Source organism: Sorex araneus, chromosome 11, assembly GCF_027595985.1.
Source record: "Sorex araneus isolate mSorAra2 chromosome 11, mSorAra2.pri, whole genome shotgun sequence".
Classification (NCBI taxonomy): Eukaryota; Metazoa; Chordata; class Mammalia; order Eulipotyphla; family Soricidae; genus Sorex; species Sorex araneus.
In genome coordinates, this window is record NC_073312.1 from 34,520,899 (window position 1) to 34,541,113 (window position 20,215).

The following is a 20,215-nucleotide window of genomic DNA, read 5'->3' on the forward strand; positions in this document are numbered from 1 at the left end:
GTTGGCATTTTGAAAATTTGACTACTCTAAAGATTGAATTATGCTTTGTGATTTTCATGCTTGTGAGCTGGTTAATGCAGTATTGCTAGAGCAGTTCAACTTTATTTAAAATTAGATTTTTAAACATTCAAATATTAAATATTTTAACAATGCAAATGCTTTACATTTTACAAGTTTCGACATCTTCATCTTAAAGGTGATAGCATTTTAATAGAACTTTAGAGGGTCAGAGGGAGTATTGTGGGTAAGTTGTTTGCCTCCCACATGACCAACCTGGGTATAGTCCCCCCCCAAGCACTGTCAGGAGTGATCCTTAAGCCTGAAGTAAGCCCTCAACACCAAGAGGTATGACCCCCAAAACAACAACAAAATGGAAGATTAGCTTAAAGATTTATAAATGTCTTTTTTGTGTTTCTTCCTAGTTAATCTTTTTCAAGGATTCCTGATTTGTATTAAGACCTAAAGTTAACATTTAGTTTCCTTATCTATAAAATGGAGATTGTAATATCTTCCTCATAGGACAGTAGTAAAGAATAAAATAAATTCAAGAAAAATTTTTAGCATAGGAGTTAACAAACTAATGATCCAATATATGGTCTCTGTGATACAGTTTTGTAGGCTTGTTATGAAAACAATACCCAAATTACTTTTCATCTTCCTAACAGGAGATTGGTAGCAATTTTTATAACAAACATTAACTTTGTTATTGTTTTTTTTTTTTGGCACATTCCTGGCAGTGTTCAGGGAGTACTCCTAACTCTGTGCTCAGGGGTGATGTCTGGTGGGGCTTGGGGGATCATGTGTGTTGCTGGGAATTGAATCTGGGTCAGCTACCTGCAGGGCAAGCACCCCACTGTCCACTGTACTTTTTCTCTAGTCCAGCCTTATTTTATATGAGAAATGAGTTGCGCAAAAAGGGGACTAGGGAATAAGCCTGCTCAAATTAAAACTAAGAAAGCCTGAACAAATGGTTAAGACAAAAATGTGGGTTTTTGAATCATACTATGTACTATCATGTTTCATTACAGTCATGTTTCATTACAGTCACATTAATGATGGAGATGTGTTTTGAGAAGTAAGAAATTTCATTATTGGGCTGTGAATGGAGCTTAGTGGTAGAGCACCTACCTTGTGTGTGTGTGAGGCCTTGGCTTAGATGTCAGGCACTACAAAAATAAATACATAATACATAAAAGCAAAGGACATTTTATTTTTTGGTGTATTTCTGGGTTACACCCGACTGGGTTGCTCATTCCTGGCTCTGTGCTCAGGGAATCACTTCTGGCAGATCTTGGGGGACCATATATAAGTTTCTGGGATCAAACCCAGGTTGACTGCATACAAGGCAAGTGCTTTACCTGTGGTACTACCTCCGGTGCCGGACATTTCATTATCATGTAAGTCTAGTGGGGTGAGACCACACTTCTTGGTTCTTGGGGATACTCTTGGCTCTGTTCTCAGGGGACCATATAAGGTACCAGGCATTGAACCTGGGTTGGCTATGTGCAAGGTGTCTTACTCTCTGTACTCCTTTTAGCTGCTCTACAGTATAATTAAAGAGAGCTAGATTGTATAGCCTGCCACACCCCTAGCCTGTAATGTATAGTCCAGTGTTCTTCAACCTTTATACATTTGTGGACTGGGGAAGATAGGAGAAATATTTTGCAGACCAGCTGACCTGTAGCCCTGGTATCCTACAGCTTCGCTTTCCCCACTTGCCCTGCCACAAAATAGAGCCCAATTAGTAACTGATAATTGATCGGGAGGGAATTTTTGGTGGACTGCCAGATTGAAAAGTAGGCCATAGTCTATTGGACCACTGTCATATGTGCTCTTCTCAAATATATGCTTGTGTATGTGTGTGTGTGTGTGTGTGTGTGTGTGTGTCTGTCTGTCTGTCTATCTGTCTCTTTTTAACCAAAACATCATTTACCAATACAGAACTGCTTTTAGTTTTGTTTAGGGCCTACATCTGGCAGTGCTAGGGGCTATTCCCTCTCAGTACTTGGGGGTACTATGTGATGCTGAGTATCAAACCCAGGCCTCCTGCATGCGAAGCATGTGCTCCAGCCCTCCGAGCCATTTCCCTAACGTATTACTGTACTTCTTTTGGTTACTTAATCTGTTATTATTGGTCTCATCTGGAGTCATAATTATACAATTAGTTACTTTTTTAAAATTGTTTTTTCGGTTTTTTTCTCTTTTTGTTGTTTTGTTTTGTTTTGGGACCACACCAAGCAGCACTTGTGGGACCTGCAGGGATGGAGATGGTACCCACACTCCTGCCTGCAGATCATGCACTTCAGCCCTTCTCACAGCCCAGGATTTTGTGTGTGTGTGTGTGTGTGTGTGTGTGTGTGTGTGTGTATGTTTTTTGTTTTTGTTTTTTCCCAATTTGTTTTCCTTCTCTCTCCTTCCATACATCTCAATCTATCTATCACACTTGGATCGAATGTTTTAGCTCCTACCAGTTTCCCTGCTTAAAAACAAAAGCATATTGGTGACTTCTCTAGTGGTCAGGAAGTGACGCTCCCATGACAGTTAAGTTGTGTACATACTGGGCACGATATCATCTCTTGGGCTTTGAAAGGGAGAAGAACCCCAGACAGCTGCTGCCCCTAATGGGCACAGTCGCTGCTTTATCGCTTTCATTGCCATGGAACTATTTGCGTAAAAACAGCTGTGTTTTGCAGCTCAGTTCCAAAATACAAGAATCATAGAGGATCACAGGGGGCCACAGCAGAAGCGTTCACGTCGCGGCCCCTGTCAGATTCTGGTGAATCTGCGAATTCTGCTGTGTTTCTCTCTACATAGCCATTTGAGTTCTACAATAGTTGAAATGACTAAGAGCGAAGCAGACTTTGGGGCTTGTGGATGCAGGTATGTTTTATGGCCCAGTAATGTTTCTAGATAGGTGCAGGAACTTGACATTTTAAAAAATGCGTCCTGATTGTAAATGGGATGAGCTGAGCCTAAAGAACATAGTGTAACACTCAAAAATAGTAGGTTTTAGATAGCTCCACTGGCTGGAGCGTGTCTTTTGCTGGAGGCCCAGAATGTATGATCTCTAATTCCCGGCAGGCTGTGTTCCCTTGAGCACCACCAGATATGGCTCAAAACCGAAGCAAAGCAAAGCAAAGCAAAGCAAAATGAAGAACTCATCAGAAGTGATGAGATATGGGAAGATGCTCTGTATTGGTGATAGGGCTAAAGGTACTCGTGGGTCTCTAGAGCAGCACGGAAGACCTTGGAAATGGAAATGACAGATGACTATATTGATGGATGGCATTAGTTATCTTGCTAACAGTAGCATTGACTTTTGTTTATTTTTAATTGGGCTTGGGGATTGGAGAATGTAGGGGTTACAGTGCTTGCTTTGTATCTCACCAATCCTGTTTTGAATCTCAGCACCATATGTAGTCCCCAGAGCACTGCCAGGGGTCACTCCTGAGTACAGAGCGTTCAAATTCAAGTTTGGCATTCTAGAGATCGGGTATGGTGGTATGTGGCTCAAACCCCCACCCCATCCCCAAATTAAAATAAAAAAATCGGGTGGAGTTGGTGAGGAAGTTCAGGGATTAAGGCACTTGTCACTTTTCTTGCATTTGGCCAACCCAGGTTTGATCCCCGGTATTAAAAATTGGGGGACTTTCTCAAACTTTCAGAGGTCCAGGAGCCCTTCACCCAGGTGCTGCTCAGGCCAGTTTCGGGAACCGTGTGTGTGTGTGTGTGTGTGTGTGTGTGTGTGTGTGTGTGTGGAGAGAGAGAGAGAGAGAGAGAGAGAGACAGACCTGGGCTTCCGCATATCATGTATGAGCTCCAGCTTTTTTTTTTCTTTTTTTTGGCGGGGGGGTGGGGGGGAGTTGCACACCCAGCTATGCACAGGGCTTACTCCTGGCTCTGCACTCAGGAATTACTCCTGGCAGTGCTTGGGGGGCCATATGGGATGCTGGGAACTGAACCTGGGTCATCTGCATTTAAGGCAAACACCTTACCCGCTGTGCTATTGCTCCAGCCCCAGAGCTCCAGCTTTTTGAGCCATCAATCGCCCTTGTTTTTGTATGTGTGTGTGGGGTTTTTTTTGTTTGTTTTTTCCACCAGGATAAAGTTTTGAACCCAGGATTTCAAACTTTATGAGGCAAGGATTTTATTTCTGAGCTGTATTCCCCAACTCAGCATTTATTGACTTTTCAACTTTAGATTTATTTACCTGGGTTTGTTCATGGCTCCCGAATTAAACAGCTGAAGTCAAGACTTTTCCTTCCTTCTGTGATAACGACTCCTATTTTGGTGCCCAGGATTGCTCCCTACGATGTTTGGGGGCCATGTTGTGTCAGTGAGCACCCTCGAGGCTGAAATCAGGTGCTCCAGTCCTTTGACTACTCAGCCTCCACTTCATTTCTTCTTTAATTGAAGAATAAAAGTCAGTATTATGAATGTACCGCCACGAGTAGATGAATTATTTGTTCACCAATTGATTGCATTCAGATTGCTTCAGCTTCCATTTTGTATTCCCCCATCAATCATAAGTGTTTCTATTGTTTTGTGTCCTACTCAGCATTTGGAGTTGCCAGGAGTTTTGTTTCAGTCATTCTAGTAGGTGTGTACTACCTTGCTAATTTAAATGAAGATCTTTCAATATGAAATTATCAGAAGGCTAACTTTAATTTGTTTTGTTTGTCTTGGGCCACTCCTGGTGGTGCTTAGGGGTTGTTCCTGGCTCAGTGCTTGGGGTGGGGGGTGGGGGTGTCAATCCCCAGGTGCTTGGGCGACCTAACCCAGGGCTCTAGGATGCAAAACTTGAGTTTCAGTCCTTTGAGCCATCTCTCCAACCCATGATTTGAATTCGACCCAAGCATTTACTGAATGCATGTTGTGTGCCAGACCTTCTGCTAGATGATAGGAATATAGAGAAATAAGATACTTCTCTGCTTCTGTGGGAATTTGCAGTTTATTGAGATGATGAAAGGCATGTAAAAAAATTACTTACTATATACAGAGTTAGTGCTAATCACCTGGAGTCGAAATACTGGGCTGGGGAAAATAGAAACTATACCGGAATGTGGTTACTGTTTGGAAAGGATGTTTTTGTCCTTGAGGAAGGACAATTATGACTAGTAAAAAAGAAACAAGCCCATGTTCCTTTGCATAATGTGCTTAGTTAGGTTTCAGTTGCAAAGGTCATACACTATCATTAATAAGTCAGTGTCTGATAAACCACGGGGGATGATACTCTCCTGGCTACTAACAGTGATTTGGGCCATACCAACTAGCCGCACAAGTGCAATTATCAGGAGAAGGCACAGCTTTCATTTCTGTGCTTTGCCAAGGCTTGCTTCTTTGGCCCTTGAAGTTAACTTCTTTCTCTTTCTGTAGCCTTCCTACGCCTGGCCCTTTTCTGCCTTTCACTCAGGACACGACCAAACTGTGTAATCATTCCTTTTAAAGGTGTATATGTACTTAGCTCGGAATTGTTTACCAGTCTGAAGTGGTAGTAATAGGTATTTGTACATTTTGTCTGTTTGACCCCTTCAGCATTTGCTCAGCTAGATCAGCCTCAGTATGTAGGGTCATTTCAGGTGAGGAAATGGCCCTACAGAGAGCCATCTGTCCCCATTTCTGATAAGCTGGGTTTCTTATCCGACCTGCATGGCGAACACGAAGGAAGAACTGCGAGGGAAGCCTGGGGCTGGCAGGTCTTCGGAGGAAACTAGGTAAAAAGTGCTCGGTTGTACTTCAGCTTCAGTCCTGCTCATTTAATTTTTGAACCCGAAATTCTCCTTTTTGAAACATTTCTCTAGAAATTTTGTTGGCTTATTTTACTGTGGGCCTATGTACACATGGCTGTACTTTTATTTATTTATTTGTTTGTTTGTTTGTTTATTTTTTGCTTTTTGGGTCGCACCTGGAGATGCACAGGGATTACTCCTGGCTGTGCACTCAGGAACCACCCCTGGTGGTGCTCAGGGGACTATATAGGATGCTGGGATTCAAACCCGGGTCAGCTGCGTGCAAGGCAAACGCCCCACCCGCTGTGCTATCACTCCAGCCCCCAACATGGCTGTACTTTTAAGTAGCTGGAAGAATATAAACCCAGGGTCAGAAAGGTAGTACAGGGCTTAGGGTGCTTGTCTTATTTATGGCCAGCCCTGTTCTGTCCCTGGCATTACGTATGGCCCCCCAACCCCCCCAGGAGTGGCCCCTGAACAAAGTGTCCCCCCCAAAAAAAGCCCTGGGCACTGCCCTGTGTGTCCCCAAATGCCTTCTCCCCCACTCCCCACAAAAGAACATAGGCCAGATTTGTATATAGTGGTTTGAAGAGATTACAGGAAAGTAGGATTGGAGATTTTCACTTTGTGTATTTTGTGTTTGTGAATAACTCCATATGTTAATTATTTTAGCTAACATTTAACTATAGGTAAGATATCATTATTTCAAAAAGCATTGTATTTTATTAGTATTTTTTAGTGTAGACAGGGAGCCGAGATGGCTTGAAATAATATAAACTAGTTTGAAATAAGAGGAATATAGTGGAAAATCAGTAATGGCCAGCTCTGTGGGCTGATCCTTTAATTTTATTTTAAAAAATAGGGGCCGTCCACCCATGGGTGCTAGGGATGGGGGCCTGGGGCCACTTGTGATGCTATATTCATGCTAGTGGTACTGGCCCTGCTAGTTCTGTTCAGGCCTGGTGCTGTCATTCTTTGGGGTAGTGGTTCTGAGAGGGTTACATCCCAGTTGAGGATGTAACTCAGAGCCGTGTCCAGTTCAGGCATTGTTTCACCCCGCTGAGCCTAATCCCTGCCTCAGTTAATCATTTCTGTGTACCGAAAGCATTTAATGTTTTGGTTATGTTTGGGTCTCACCCAGCAGTGCTCAGGGGCTGCTACTGACTCAGTGCTCTGGGGTTGCCCCAGTAGTGCGTGGAGAATCATATGGTTTGGGGATTGAACTCATAAGCATGTGTTCACTGCGGTGGGGTGATGGGGGAGGTCAGGGAAGGGAGCACTGTGACCATGGGGCAAGGAAGTGGTCACTGTGGAGGAGGATGGGGTATTGAAAGGAGGTAAAGTGGTACACGTGGTGCACTGTCAGCAAAAGTATTGGAAAGCACTTGTGGCGAAAAGGAAAGATTTATTAAAAAAAAAAAGAAGAAGAAGAAGAAGAAGAAAAGGAAAAGTACCTGCCACAGAGGCAGGCTAGGGGTGGGCTGGAAGGAGATAGAGGACACTGGGGGAGGGAAGTGGAACTGGTGAAGGGATTGGTGTTGAAGCATTGTTCACCTGGACCTCAATTTCCAATAACCCTGTATCTTTGTAATTCATGGTGATTCCTGATTTTTAAAAAAGCATGTGCTCAGGCTGTTGAGTGCACTCTCTTCCCCCACGATGTTTAACTTTGAAATTTTTTTTTTTCAAATCTATGCAGAAAGCATATAATACAGAAACCTTCCCTAAGGAATTCTTCCTCATCTTTGTATATTATTTATCATTCCATTTATCTTTTTCAGCTCTTTCATTCATCTACTTTTTGATTTTTGTTTTTTGGGCCACACTCAAGGGTGCTCAGGGCTTACTCCTGGCTGTGTGCTCGGGGATCACTCCTGGCTGTCAGGAATGTGGTAATGGGGATCAGACCCCCGTCAGCCACGTGCGAGGCAAATGCTTACTCACTATACTATCTCTCTTGCTCCTGCTTTTATCCTGTCTCTGTCTGCTCCTTCCCAACCAAACCCCCAGTATTTCAGGGGGTAATATATAGATAGCAACTGGTGATGGTAGAAGCAGTGGGACATTACTGATTTGGACTTACGCTTATGCACTTTTTTTCTGACCAGTTTGAAGTGTTTATGGCTGAAAGTAGTCATATAACCTTTGTGAGCCTGTTCGCTCCTCTGTGGGAAGGAAGTTGTAATGCCTCCCCTTCATAGTCATAGGGATTGAGAACATGAACATAAAGCAGTTAGCCCGTACCTCACACATAGCAGCCACCATTATTCATTTTATCTTTCGGTTTCAGATGTGTTTTTTTTTTTCTCAGATGTTTCTGGCCATATGCTCTCATGCTCTCTTGGCCCTATTTTGTATTTCTAAGAGAAGCAGTGAGTGTCTGGATATAAGCCTGCAAGGGTAAGAGAAGGATCCTGGATTTCTCTTCCAAGAGAAAGTCAGATTTGGGACAGGGCTGGTAGAGGTAGGTCTGGGGCTGTGCTGGAAGGTTGATCAGGCTACATTTTTGGGGGGGAAATGGTCCAAATCCAGTGGTTCAGAAGGCCTGGTCATGCCCAGGGCTCGCTAGGAAGTGTTGGGAGTATGGGGGGCTTATGGTGTTGGAGACCAAACTCAGAGCCTTGTTCAGGCACGGTGTGTTCTCTGCCACTTGAATGTCCCTAACCTCTCCCGATACTCTCTGAGTGTAACTAGTTGTTGACCAAGAATTGACCAAGGGATCAATGATATAACTGGAGCCAATGTATCTAGGAGTTTATACAATGTGACTTTTCAGAATTTCAAACGATTTCCAGTAAAATCATAATACAATCATTCACAAATATATTCTTTAAGAAATAGGTATAATTTTGTTTCTGTTCTTCCACTTGCATTCTGCTCAAAGCATGTTACATGCTTATCTGCTTATCTTAATTGTGTTGTGTCTCCTGCCCGCCCCCCTCACCCCACCCCACCAATACTCTCTTGAAAACAGGGAATTCATTACAAAACTCATTTTCCAACTGCTTGGACCTAGTAGGGGAGTTGGATCCTTAGTGCATTATAGTGGTAACATAATATTTATTTCTGTGGCATTAGAAATAACCTCTGCCCCTACTTCTCCTCTTTGAATTTAAAAGGTATCTAGACTTGGGGCTAGAGCGATAGCACAGCGGGTAGGGCTTTTGCCTTGTACACGGCCGACACGAGTTTGATTCCCAGCATCCCATATGGTCCCCTGAGCACTGCCAGGAATAATTCCTGAGTGCAGAGCCAGGAATAACCCCTGTGCATTGCTGGGTGTGACCCAAAAAGAAAGAAAGAAAAAAAGGTATCTAGGGTTGTAAGGGATACCAGAAATAATTTAGCTCAGTCTTCTCATTTATATACAGGGGAGGAATACCATGGATATACTAGACAGGTAGATGTGCACATACCCCAGGTATACTGATATGTTTTTGATATGTTTCTTAAGAATGTTTAGTATGTTTCTTAGTATGTTTCTGTTTACATACTCCATTCATTTATTTACTAACCTTTGAGCTTCTCTAATACTGTTCAGTGCTGAGAAAATTTCTTTATGTCTCTGTGTGTTTTCTGGAAAGCTAAAGTTTCCAAATACAAGGAGGAAAAAAAACTTCCGAAGACATTCAGACTTAACTAGAAAATAAGTGGAGATTCCTGGCTAACACATATCCTTTCCCTCATATTTTGATTTTCTGTTGTTTAGGGCACAGGGTAAGTGATTATTTGCGGAGCTGGATAAGCCTTTGAAGGCTGATCCTGGAAATAGTGTCACACTGCTGAAGTTTAATTTTAATTTATTAAATTCGATGTAGCTGCTGAGGTGTATCTATGTATATGATGCCTTTTCCTTGGACAAGCAGATGAAATCTGTTCTATAAGTGGAAAGTTAGTCTTGAGTTTTACTTTCTTTTAGGCTTAGACTAATTTTAAGTTCAGAATAATGTGTAGGTAATGTTCCCGTACAAATAGCATATGGTGGAACAATGTTCTTTCTTCACTTGTTTCGCATTATTTTTCTAATTAATGCATTTTTTAGGGACTGAAGATACAGCTCAATGGCATAATGTGGCCCAGGCTTGATCCCTCCCTCACATCTTCCTCTGAACATTGTGAGGAATAACCCCTGAGCATAGAACCAGGAATAGCCTCGAAGCACTGCTCCAGTGTGTGACCCCAGAAACAAAACTACATATGAAAACATGCTTTGTACTCATGTCATTCAGATGCACACTATGTTAAAGTGTTTTCCTCTTCTCCCTTCTCTGCCCTCTGTTGCAGTTGCATTCCCAAGACTCACGTGGGCGTGGTCGTAGTACTTACACACGTGGTTGTGGTGCTCCCTCACACGTGTCGGGGTGCTCAGGGGGGTTATGCTCCTTCAGTGCTTCAGTGCTCAGTCTGGTTGTAGCTTTCACCAGAGGTTGCTCTGGTGCTTGCACACATACTCGCTGGAGATCACACTCTTGGTCATGCCTTCATTCAGTTGCTGTGTGAGCCAGGGGTCATGCGTTCAGTTGCAGTGCGCCCACACACCTGTTGTGTGTGTGCCTCCGGTCCCCAAGAGGGAGCTGCTGGGATGTTGTCTGGGTGCATTGCAGATGACACTAGGGATCAAACGCATGGCCTCATGCTTTCCAGGCAGATGCTTTACTTCGCCCTCCCCTGGGTGCTTCTGGTTAAGAATTTTCCATTTGAGGGCTTGGGAGATCGCACAGTGCTTAGGGGCCCCCTGAACATTGCAGGTGCAGCCCTGTAGAGCCCTGAGCATCGCCAGGGTCGCCTCAGTAATCCCCAGCACCTCAGCATCAGAGCAACAATGCACTGGGCCATACTGGCTAGTTGGCTGAGAACCGCTGTGCGGCCTCAGACTTCTCAGCTCCACCAGGGAGGCTCCCACCCACAGTGAAACACGGCTCTTTACATTTGAGTGCTTCACAAAAGAAAGATAATTCTAGTGCATTGGACACATTTTAATTTTTTATGAAGTGTATCTAATACATGGAACTCAGTAGTAATGAATATTAGAGGTGCATAATAAAATTAAACTGCAGCTGCACTCACATTTTGATTTTGTTTTGTTTGGGGGGCCACACCCAGTGCTGCTCAGGGCTTATTCCTGGCTCTGCACTCAGGAATCACTCCTGGCAAGGCTTGGGGGACCATATGGGGTGTTGGGGTCCAACTCAGATTGCTACGTGCAAGGCAAGTGCCTTATGTACTGTACTGTCTCTCTGGCCATTCACCTTTTGATTTTTTCAGAGTGCAATTCTCTTTATAACTGAGAATTCTGTTATATCTTCTGGGGGAATTTTTTTTTTCCTGTGTTTTATGTTTGGGCTCATACCTTGCTGTGCACAGTGGTTGAGTACTCCAAAGTTTGTCCTTTGGAGTAGCTCCTGGTGATGCTTGGGGGACCATGTAGTATCAGAGATCCATCCAGAGAGCAAGGCCCGGTGCCTTAATCCCTGTACTATCGTTCCTGCTCAATTTTTTTCATTTGAAAATATATGTGGAGGTTGAAGGGCCATGGGCAAAGCCAATGCACTGGCCTTTTTCTTTTGAATTTACATTTATAATTTGTTTGAGAGAAAGTCCATCTGAAGTTTTGGGACATGTACATGAAAGGATATTTGCTTAAAGGGTTTAATTAAACTAATTATGGAAGCTTATTAAACTTACTATTGCCAGCCATTATTCTTATGAAAAGAAAGACTGTTAATGGAAGTTCTGGCACTTTGATTCATGTCATTGATCCATGGCAAGAAGCAAATGATATGCAAATAATTTTATGAAGTAATTTTATGTATTGTTTTGTTGTTCTGTGTTTCTGTTTTTAGGACCGGAGTAGGCCCTATGACACTTTTAACTTGCACTCGTTGGAGAACTCCTTAATGGATATGATAAGGACTGATCATGAGCCTCTGAAAGGTAAACACTACCCTCCCAGTGGCCCACCAATGAGTTTCGCTGATATAATGTGGAGGAATCATTTTGCAGGTTAGGAATATTCATATGTCCATTCCTTGCTTGGTGTTTTAAACAAAAATCAGTTTTTTAATCATTGTAATTCTTTTATTTTGTTTGTTTTTGTTTTTCTTCTGTATAGCATTGTGGAATGTATTTAAAGTTTTATTTATTGTTTTCTTTTTAAATCTGGGTTCAGCTGGAAATAATCCTATGATAATCAGGGTGGATTGCTTTTATTAGTAATGTCTGGCAGAAGCATGTGTTGGTTGGGTAACTAAGGTTGCAGTTATAGCATGTGATCAGAAGTCAGGTTTTCTGAGCATTGTGCATTTGAAATCAGCAGACCCTGGATAATCCACTGCAATTAAATCGACTGCAAGGAAGTATGAGATTTAGTAAGCCAATCTCCAGAAACCTTATAGTAAAGGATTCCGTTCTATAGTTACACAATCACTTTCCTACTGTAGGAATCGTCACTCCACAGACTTACGAGCAGCCCCAATGCCTTCTCTTAGACTGAAAACACAAGGACAGTGATTAAAAGTGCACAAAGATTTGGGGTTAACTTTAAGTCAAAAAGCCCCAAAGCCAGAACATTAAAAGTTCTATTTTTAGGGCCAATTAAATCTAGAGCAGATGCTGCTGTTACATTCATAAGTATAGGTAGTTTCATGGGTTACAGAACTTCTTAGTGGGCCTGAGTCCTAAGTTACTTTTCAAATTCTATAACAGAAGTTTTTAGTAGAAGCATCCACTCCACATGGGCTTAGAACCTGGCTATTTGAAAAAATTAGCCCCAGGAATGCCTATTTTGTACAGACGATTTTGTATCCTCTGGAATTATGAAGATTTTCTGGTCTCTGGTTCTTTCCAGGTCTTTATATAGGGTATGAAGGCTGTGAACACCTGATAGTCATTTCTTCAAGCCACACCAGAAATCCATCCTATCATTCTCTTGTCACACTTATGATTTTCTGCTGTTTTCTCTAATTTCCACTGAAAAGAAAATTGCTAACAGACTGAAGAAAATTAAGGATTTTAAGAAAAGCTGTGTTTTAGAAGTATTAAAAAAAACTCATTTATTCACTATTATATTTAGCCACTGTTACCATGTCTTTTTTTCAGTTTAAAGATTAGGCACATGGTAATTTAAAGCCTTTTTCACTTAGAAGTGAGAATGGTGTTAAAAACAACAACAACAATGTTATTCACAGGCCTTTGGTTTTAGCATTTTCTAAGGCAGCATTAATCTTCTTTATTATGAGCAACTATAAGCCTCACTCAAGTTCTAAAATATTTAATCTTTTTCATGCATATCTGCTTTATCTTTGTATTCTTTCTATTCTTTCTTTTTTTTTTTTTTTTTTGCTTTTTGGGTCACACCTGGCAATTCTCAGGGGCTACTCCTGGCTCTGCACTCAGGAATCACTCCTGGCGGTGCTCAGGAGACCATGTGGGATGCTGGGAATCAAACCCAGGTTAGCCATGTGCAAGGCAAATGCCCTACCCGCTATGCTATTGCTCCAGCTTCTGTATCCTTTCTTTTAGCAAGAAAACATTATCAAAGAGTCTTAGATTTGAGTCTGGAATAATTTTCCAGGATTTTTAAGCAAGGGTGATTGTGCTTTGTCAGAGTAGTGCTACAAGAGTGTAAGATTGAACCTCACTATGGAATAATGTCAGTGCCTAATTCCACTGGGTAGTATTTAGGGGGTTGGGTGGGCGGGTGTGAGGGTCACACCTGGCAATGCTCAGGGGGTTACTCCTGGTTCTGCACTCAGGATTACTCCTGGAGGTGCTTGAGAGAACAATATGGGGTGCTGGAATCAAACCCAGGTGGGCTGTGTTCAAGGCAAGCGCCCTCCCCACTGTACTCTCTCCAGCCCCCTATAAAAGCCTTCTGCATGCCTTATAGTAACAATGAATTGTTCTATTAAGTTGGAAAGCTTTGGTTTGATTGTAGCTTCTGTGTTCATTGTAAGGTCCACAATGATTTCTTATGAGTAGGCGACTTCTGTGATAAATACAGTACCATGTCATTGCCCTCTAGTTAGGGAAGTTGAACTTCCTGTCTCCTTTCTTTGTTTTCTTGTTTTTGTTTTTGTATTGCACCTGATCGTACTCAGGGCATACTCCTGGCTCTGTGCTCAGGAGTCACTCCTCGTAGGACTCGGGGGACCTTATGTGGTATTGGGTGTTGAACCTGGGGTGGCTGCATGCAGGGCAAGCACCTTACCCATTGTACTATCTCTCCCATCTCTAAAAAAGAAACACATGTGCCAGAGAGCCAGAGAAGCCCAGAGTCAGCCCTGAGCACTGTTGGGTGTTCCAAACACCGAGGCAGAACAAAAAAGGAAGGAAAGAAAGAAATGTACCAGTGTATCTTGCATTTCTGTTTCCCACCTAATAAACATTACTGTTTTATTAGATTTTTATCTTTTATTAATAGGCTTAACTTTAGGCTATAAGTCCAGAATCTTACCAGATGTCTGTGTCTTTTGGTCTTAACCCCTGAGGTTTAACACTTAAATCTTTCTAATTTTTTCCCCCTCCATTATAGATCATGCTAACGAAGATGAAATCTTGCATAGCTTTACTTTCCTTTCCTTTCCCACTCCTTTCCTCTCTTTCCCTTCCCTGCTCTTCATTTTCATTTGCCCACCCCATCTCCCTCTCCTCCCCTTACTTTCCCTTTCTCTTGTCTTTCCCTTTTCTTCTCTGTCATACCCTGTGGTGCTCGGCAGCTCTTTCTGTCTTGGTGCTCGAGTGACCATGTGGTACTGGAGACTGAATATTGGGCTCCTGCATGCAAAACCTCCACTTCAGCTCTTTGACCAATCATTCTGGGTCCTTGCCCATGGTTTTTCTTTTCTTTCTTTGGTGGTGTTCATCAGTGCTCAGGAGTCTGGGTGCCATTCCTAGCAGCCCTTGACTTATTGGTGCAGACCTGAGGCTTCAGTGCCCAGCAGTACTGGAGGCTGCCACGTCCGTCTCAGCAGCATTCAGGGTCTGCCAGGGCTACACCTGCCGGTGATCAAAGGCTTAGAGAATCATGCAGTGCAGGAGTGGAGCTCAGGACCTCCACATGGAAGACATGTGCTCCTGCAGCCCTTTGAGCTTTCTCCCTGGCCCACATAGAATTTTATTTTTTAATTTTGCTTTTTGGGCCATCCCTGGCTATTTGCTGAGTAAACCATATTTGGTGCTGGCCATCAAACCTTGTCACCTGTGTAAGGCAAATATCATTTCTTCATCTCCACGTAGTATTTTTTTTTCCCCCTTAAAGGTCAGTCTGAGAGTCTCTAAGTCAAAAATCTAAGTATCAGGAGTGAGGGAGAATCACGTGGTCTGGTTCTGGTACATGATGGGACAGATGGGACAGACGTGGAGCTTTTTGTCAGCTGCCTGCAGCCCATCTGCCTGTATTACATGACCCACAAATGATGTTAAAAATATCCAAATGGCCCTTGGCAGCAAGAAGGTTCTTCAGCGCTGCTCTAGGTAATTGAGTTTGAAGAGGAAGTAAGTAGACTAGTGGGCTTACTGTGTGAATCCATCCAGAGTACTTTCCTTTGCTCCACCAGGTTTTTCCTTCTACCTTTTTTCTTTTTTCTTTCTTTTTTTATTTTTGGAGAGGGGCACACCCTCTCAAGGTTATGCTAAGGGCTTACTTCTGACTCTGGGGATCACTCCTGGTGTACTCTGTCTTTTTTTTTTTAAATTCTTTTTCTTTTATAATTTTATCTCTTTTTTTTTTTTTTTCTTCCTGGTGTACTCTGGAGACCAGACAAGGTGCTGGGGACCAAACTCCCTGGGTCAGCAACTAGCAGGGCAAGTACCCTACCTTCTGTGCTGTCACTCTGGCCCCTTCAGCTTTTGTCTCTTGCTTGAAGTATCTGGAGGATCTCAAAACTCCAGTTACTGTTAATTGGAGTTTGATATACTTGTTTGTTTTGATGTTTTTTTCTCTAGAGCTCAGTTTCTTTAGAATAAGTGCATTATTGCCCCTTGTAAGAATTTCAGATAGTAGAAGGCAAGAAAAACAAAAAGAAAAAAAAATCACCCTAGACTACCCAGTGATATAAAAATTATTTTTGTTAGCATCCTTCTAGACACTTGATATTCTCTGTATAGAAATTGAACTTTCTATTAAACCTGTAGTGACATTTGGTTTGGCTAAGCTAGGAGTGATTTCAGGGTGCAAGGAATTACTCTCTGCCTTCATTTCTCATTAGCTGAAGGGGGATATCCAGTTTGCCTCATGTCCATGAGGAATAAGGGGGTATCTGGCGAGGAGACGAGTGAATGAGGTTCATTCCTAAATGCTCAAAGCTGTCTCCTGGCCTGGTACTAATGATGAAGGTTTACCTTGCCCCTGGGGAACCCCTGTGTAAACCCAAGTTAATTAGGCTTGATTAATCTACCCTCCCTGGGGATTAATGCTCAAGGAGGACAAATTAATGAGAAAGAGAGAGAGAGCGAACTGAGAAATGCCCACCACAGTACATTGGCCATAGAGGTACTATATATACAGCAAGTCAGCTTTGCAAGAAACCGGGAGGCTGAGCAGATAGCTCAGGAGGAGGGGTTTAGGTGGTATAAGGGCATTAAAAAAAATCACCACTATTTAAATTTAATAATACAGAACCTTTCAAAAAAAGACTCCATCTGTGCAGTCTCCTTGGTTTGGAATTACATTTATTACTTTGGTATTTGGGCCACACTGTGGTGCTCAGGGATCCCTCCTGGAGGGGCTGGGGGCACCATATGGGGCGAGGGGGATTGAATCCTGGTCCCTGGCATGCATGGCTTGCGCCCTACCTGTTGTACTCTCACTCTGGCCCCACTACAGAGCCTGGGTTCTGGTTCAATGAGCACAGACCTGGCCTATATAAAATCCTGGGCTCAGTCCCAGGCACTGCAAATAAAGAGTGAATAAGAGCAGATTCCTCAGGGGCCAGAGATAGCACAGGAAGGCACGAGGCTGACCTGGTTCAAATCTCAGTACCCCCTTTTCCTGAGCACTGCCAGCTGCGGTCCAAAACCAAAACCGAAGCTGATTCCACAAAACATTAGGCAACATTTTCTGATTGGCAAGAAGTGATTTATTCTAGTTCTTTACATACCTACTTTGTATGTGTGGAATAAAATAGGTTTATTGAGGAGGGATACTAAAGGGACACTAGAATCTTGCATGGCAGAGCCTGGCAAGAGCCGGGCAAGCTACCCGTGGCATATTCGATATGCCAAAAACAGTAACAAATGGGCCTCATTCCTCTGACCCTGAACTCGACAGGTACGAATGAGACGTTACTGGTGCCTGCTCAAGCAAATCGATGAGTGAGGGGAGCAATGGAATGACAGTGATACAGTGATACTAAAGGAAGTGGAAAGGGGTGGGATGGAAGAAGGCAGTGGGCGAGGAGAGGAGAGACAAGGGCAGCTCCAAAGTGAGCCGCTGTAAAGGAGAAATGGCTGCTGTGAAGGAGAGTCACATTCTCAGCAACCAACGAGAGGCACAGTAACTGTGTGAGTTTCGAAAAGTAGGCACCTCCTGGGTCCAGAGAGAGCTCAGCAGGCAGGGTGCTGGCCTGGGCTCAGTCCTGGGCACTGCACACGGTCCCCCCCAGCCCCTCCAGGAGGGATCCTTAAGCACAGAGCCTGAGTAAAGCCAGGTGTGGCCCAGAAATTTAATTTTAAAAAAACAAAAAAGAGGCACCTCTACTAATTTGCCCGATAATCCTTTAAAGACAGCACCATAATCACCTGTGAGTTTCAGAAGAAAAAAAAAAAATAGATTGTGGCTCCTTAATCCTGGTTCCTACCGTGTAGAAATTCTGATGTAATTGTTCTAGAGTCCAGCCTCAGGAAAAATAAGCACTAAGGAACTGATAACTTGCCAAAAATATTCACTGCTGGTATGTGAAGGAACTGCAGTTAGCCTTAAATCTAAACTCAGAGCTATTGTGGGGCTTTTGTTGTTGTTGTTGTTTAATTTGGAATCTATTTAGAATGTTTTAGTGTTCAGCTTTTGTGTGGTCGAAGAACAAAAGCCACATCCCTTGCCCTCTAGTAATAAGCTTCTACTATTTTTCTGAAAAGAAAATTAAAAGGCCTCTTTGTGCTGGCTATATATATTTTTTTAGTAGATCTGTGGATACTTTTTCTGAAAAAATGTATCCTTCATTTGATAGAATAAAAATTGGTAGGAAATTTGAAGCCAGTAGAATTGTATTTTGTCTTAGAGCCTTTTTTGAAGAGCAGCAAAACATCACTTTGTTCTGTGATGCTCTTTGAAGAATTTGACATATAAAAGCAGAGGAGATGATTAGAGAGGATATGGCAGTTATTTCCTTTCTCATAACATATTGCAGAAATGAAGAGGCGACCTTCCTAGTTAGTTATGAAGCAGTAAAAATTCTAATTTTTATTTTGAATGCACAAAGTGTAGGTTTGAACCTTAAATAACAGTAGTTTCTTCAAAATAGTTTTTTAAATGTGAATGAAATTATGATGCTGTGATTTTTTTTCAAATCCTAATAACCTTATCTTTTCTTCAGTTTCTCATTTTATCCCTTCTCACCCCCATTTATCCTCTGCATCATTCCACTCAGTAAAGCCAGTATGCCTTCCAGTTTTTGAAACCTCATATTTTACACTATACTTAAACGATAGCTAGCTGACAAGAACAATTTAAAAATAGTAGACCGTGGACAGGTGACAAAATGTCATGCTGACTGCTCCAGGCTGCATTAACAAAAATCACCAGATGTCACACACTTGATTCTATTTTCACAGCTGATTAAACAGTATTTGTTGGACAAAAGGAAAAAAAAAGCAAAATCACCTCATCTGAATTTGGAGTCTGTTTTTCTTTCTTTTGCTTTGCTATATTTTATTTCTCGTCAGCAATCTCACAGTAACTTTAAAACTTAAGGCACAAAATATTAAGTAAAAAAATTAAATTATAAAATCATCTCAATTTTAGAAACAAAGCTTCTTATATGTGCATTTCCTAGGTGGGAAGATTATATATCAAACAAATAACACTGCTTTTCTTGGATCGAGTTTTCTTCATTTTTCTGTATTGCTTAATTCTTTTTTTTTTTTTTTTAAATTTTTATTAAATCACCATGTGGAAAGTTACAAAGTTCTCAGGTTTATATGTCAGTTATACAATATTCAAACACCCATCCCTTCACCAGTGCCCAAATTCCACCACCAGAAACCCCAGTTTACCCCCCGCCCCCACCCCCTACCCCCTACTGTATAACTAATGAATTTCACTTCATTTTTTCTTTACCTTGATTACATTCCATAATTCAACACAAAACTCACTATAGTTGACATAACTCTCTCTCTCTCTTTTTTTTTCTCTTTTTCCTTTTCCATTTTTTTTTTTTTTAATTTTTCCCCCTCATCCCCCTTCCTGCGCCTCATAGTATGGTGTACTCCACGCCACGTTGGCCAGCGTGGGGCTTTTGCTTAGCTCATAGTCCAGAGGTGGCTGTTACATTAAGAACCTTCAATATTTCAACAAAAACTTACTGTTATTATTTGGGGTTTCCCCCCCAAGTCTGACCTGTTCAAATGGAACCCTTTCACATTGATGACAATTATAAATGTTAAGTCGCGAGGACGCAGGAGCGTCCGCGCGGTTTTGGATTTCTGTATAAAGTCCTGGGAAAATTCTGCCAGAAATTACATATTTCCTCCGTTAGCCGGCGTGGGGCACAGGCTTAATTCACAGTCTCCATACATGGGTGCAGGCACTTGCTGGAACCCCAATTCCTAAAGCTGTCTCTGGTTCCCGCTTGTTCCACATCCACCGGCTCTGCAGGGGCATGGGCGCCCGGGCCGAAAACCTGGCCGGCCGGAGCCGAGCACGGGCCCGACTAGCTCTGTATTGCTTAATTCTTAACTTAAAAATAGGTTGCATTTTATTTTCTAAGGTTTTTTTGTTTTGTTTTGCTTTTTGTTCACACCCAGCTGTGCTCAGGACTTAGTCCTAGCTCCTTTCTCAAGGATCACTCCTGGTGGGTTCAGGGGACCATATGGGGTACTTGAGATAGAACCCAGTTGGCTTTGTGCAAGGCAAGGGCCCTCCTTGCTGTACTCTCACTCTGGCCCCTTATTTATCAACAGTTTTTTAAGGAGAAAGAAGCTAGCTTAAAGGGGCCATAACTGATTTTGCTTGAAATAATTCACATTTACTTGGGAAAGACTTAGATTACATTGAAGTAATTGGTTCTGGTGGAGCTGGCATTGACCCTGGGCTGCTGGTAAAGTCATTTTTGTTTTATTGGGAGCAGCTTCCAAGGAGTGCTTTGGCGACTTCGGGTGGATTTGACCCACCTATATTCTGGACAGGTCAGCCACATGCAAGATAGTACCTTAACCTCGATACCATAACTCCAGCTTCAAAACCATTTTGTGTGTGTGGTGTTTTTTTTTTTGGGGGGGGGGTTGTTTGGGGACCACACCTGGCAGTGCTTGAGGGCTAATCCCAATAC

General features: G+C 42.5%; 1 protein-coding gene across 11 annotated transcripts in view; it reads left to right on the plus strand.

Moving 5' to 3' along the window:
* CPEB3 (cytoplasmic polyadenylation element binding protein 3) overlaps positions 1-20,215 on the plus strand; it is a 203,363-nt gene that overhangs the window by 71,862 nt on the left and 111,286 nt on the right. For 8 of the 11 annotated variants that reach the window (XM_055118878.1, XM_055118875.1, XM_055118881.1 and 5 more), the window contains one exon: positions 11,573-11,732. In XM_055118878.1, the coding sequence (XP_054974853.1) occupies positions 11,573-11,732 (160 nt within the window). The remainder of the gene's footprint in view (positions 1-11,572; positions 11,733-20,215) is intronic. The other 3 variants (XM_055118884.1, XM_055118882.1, XM_055118883.1) reach the window with 1 other exon arrangement.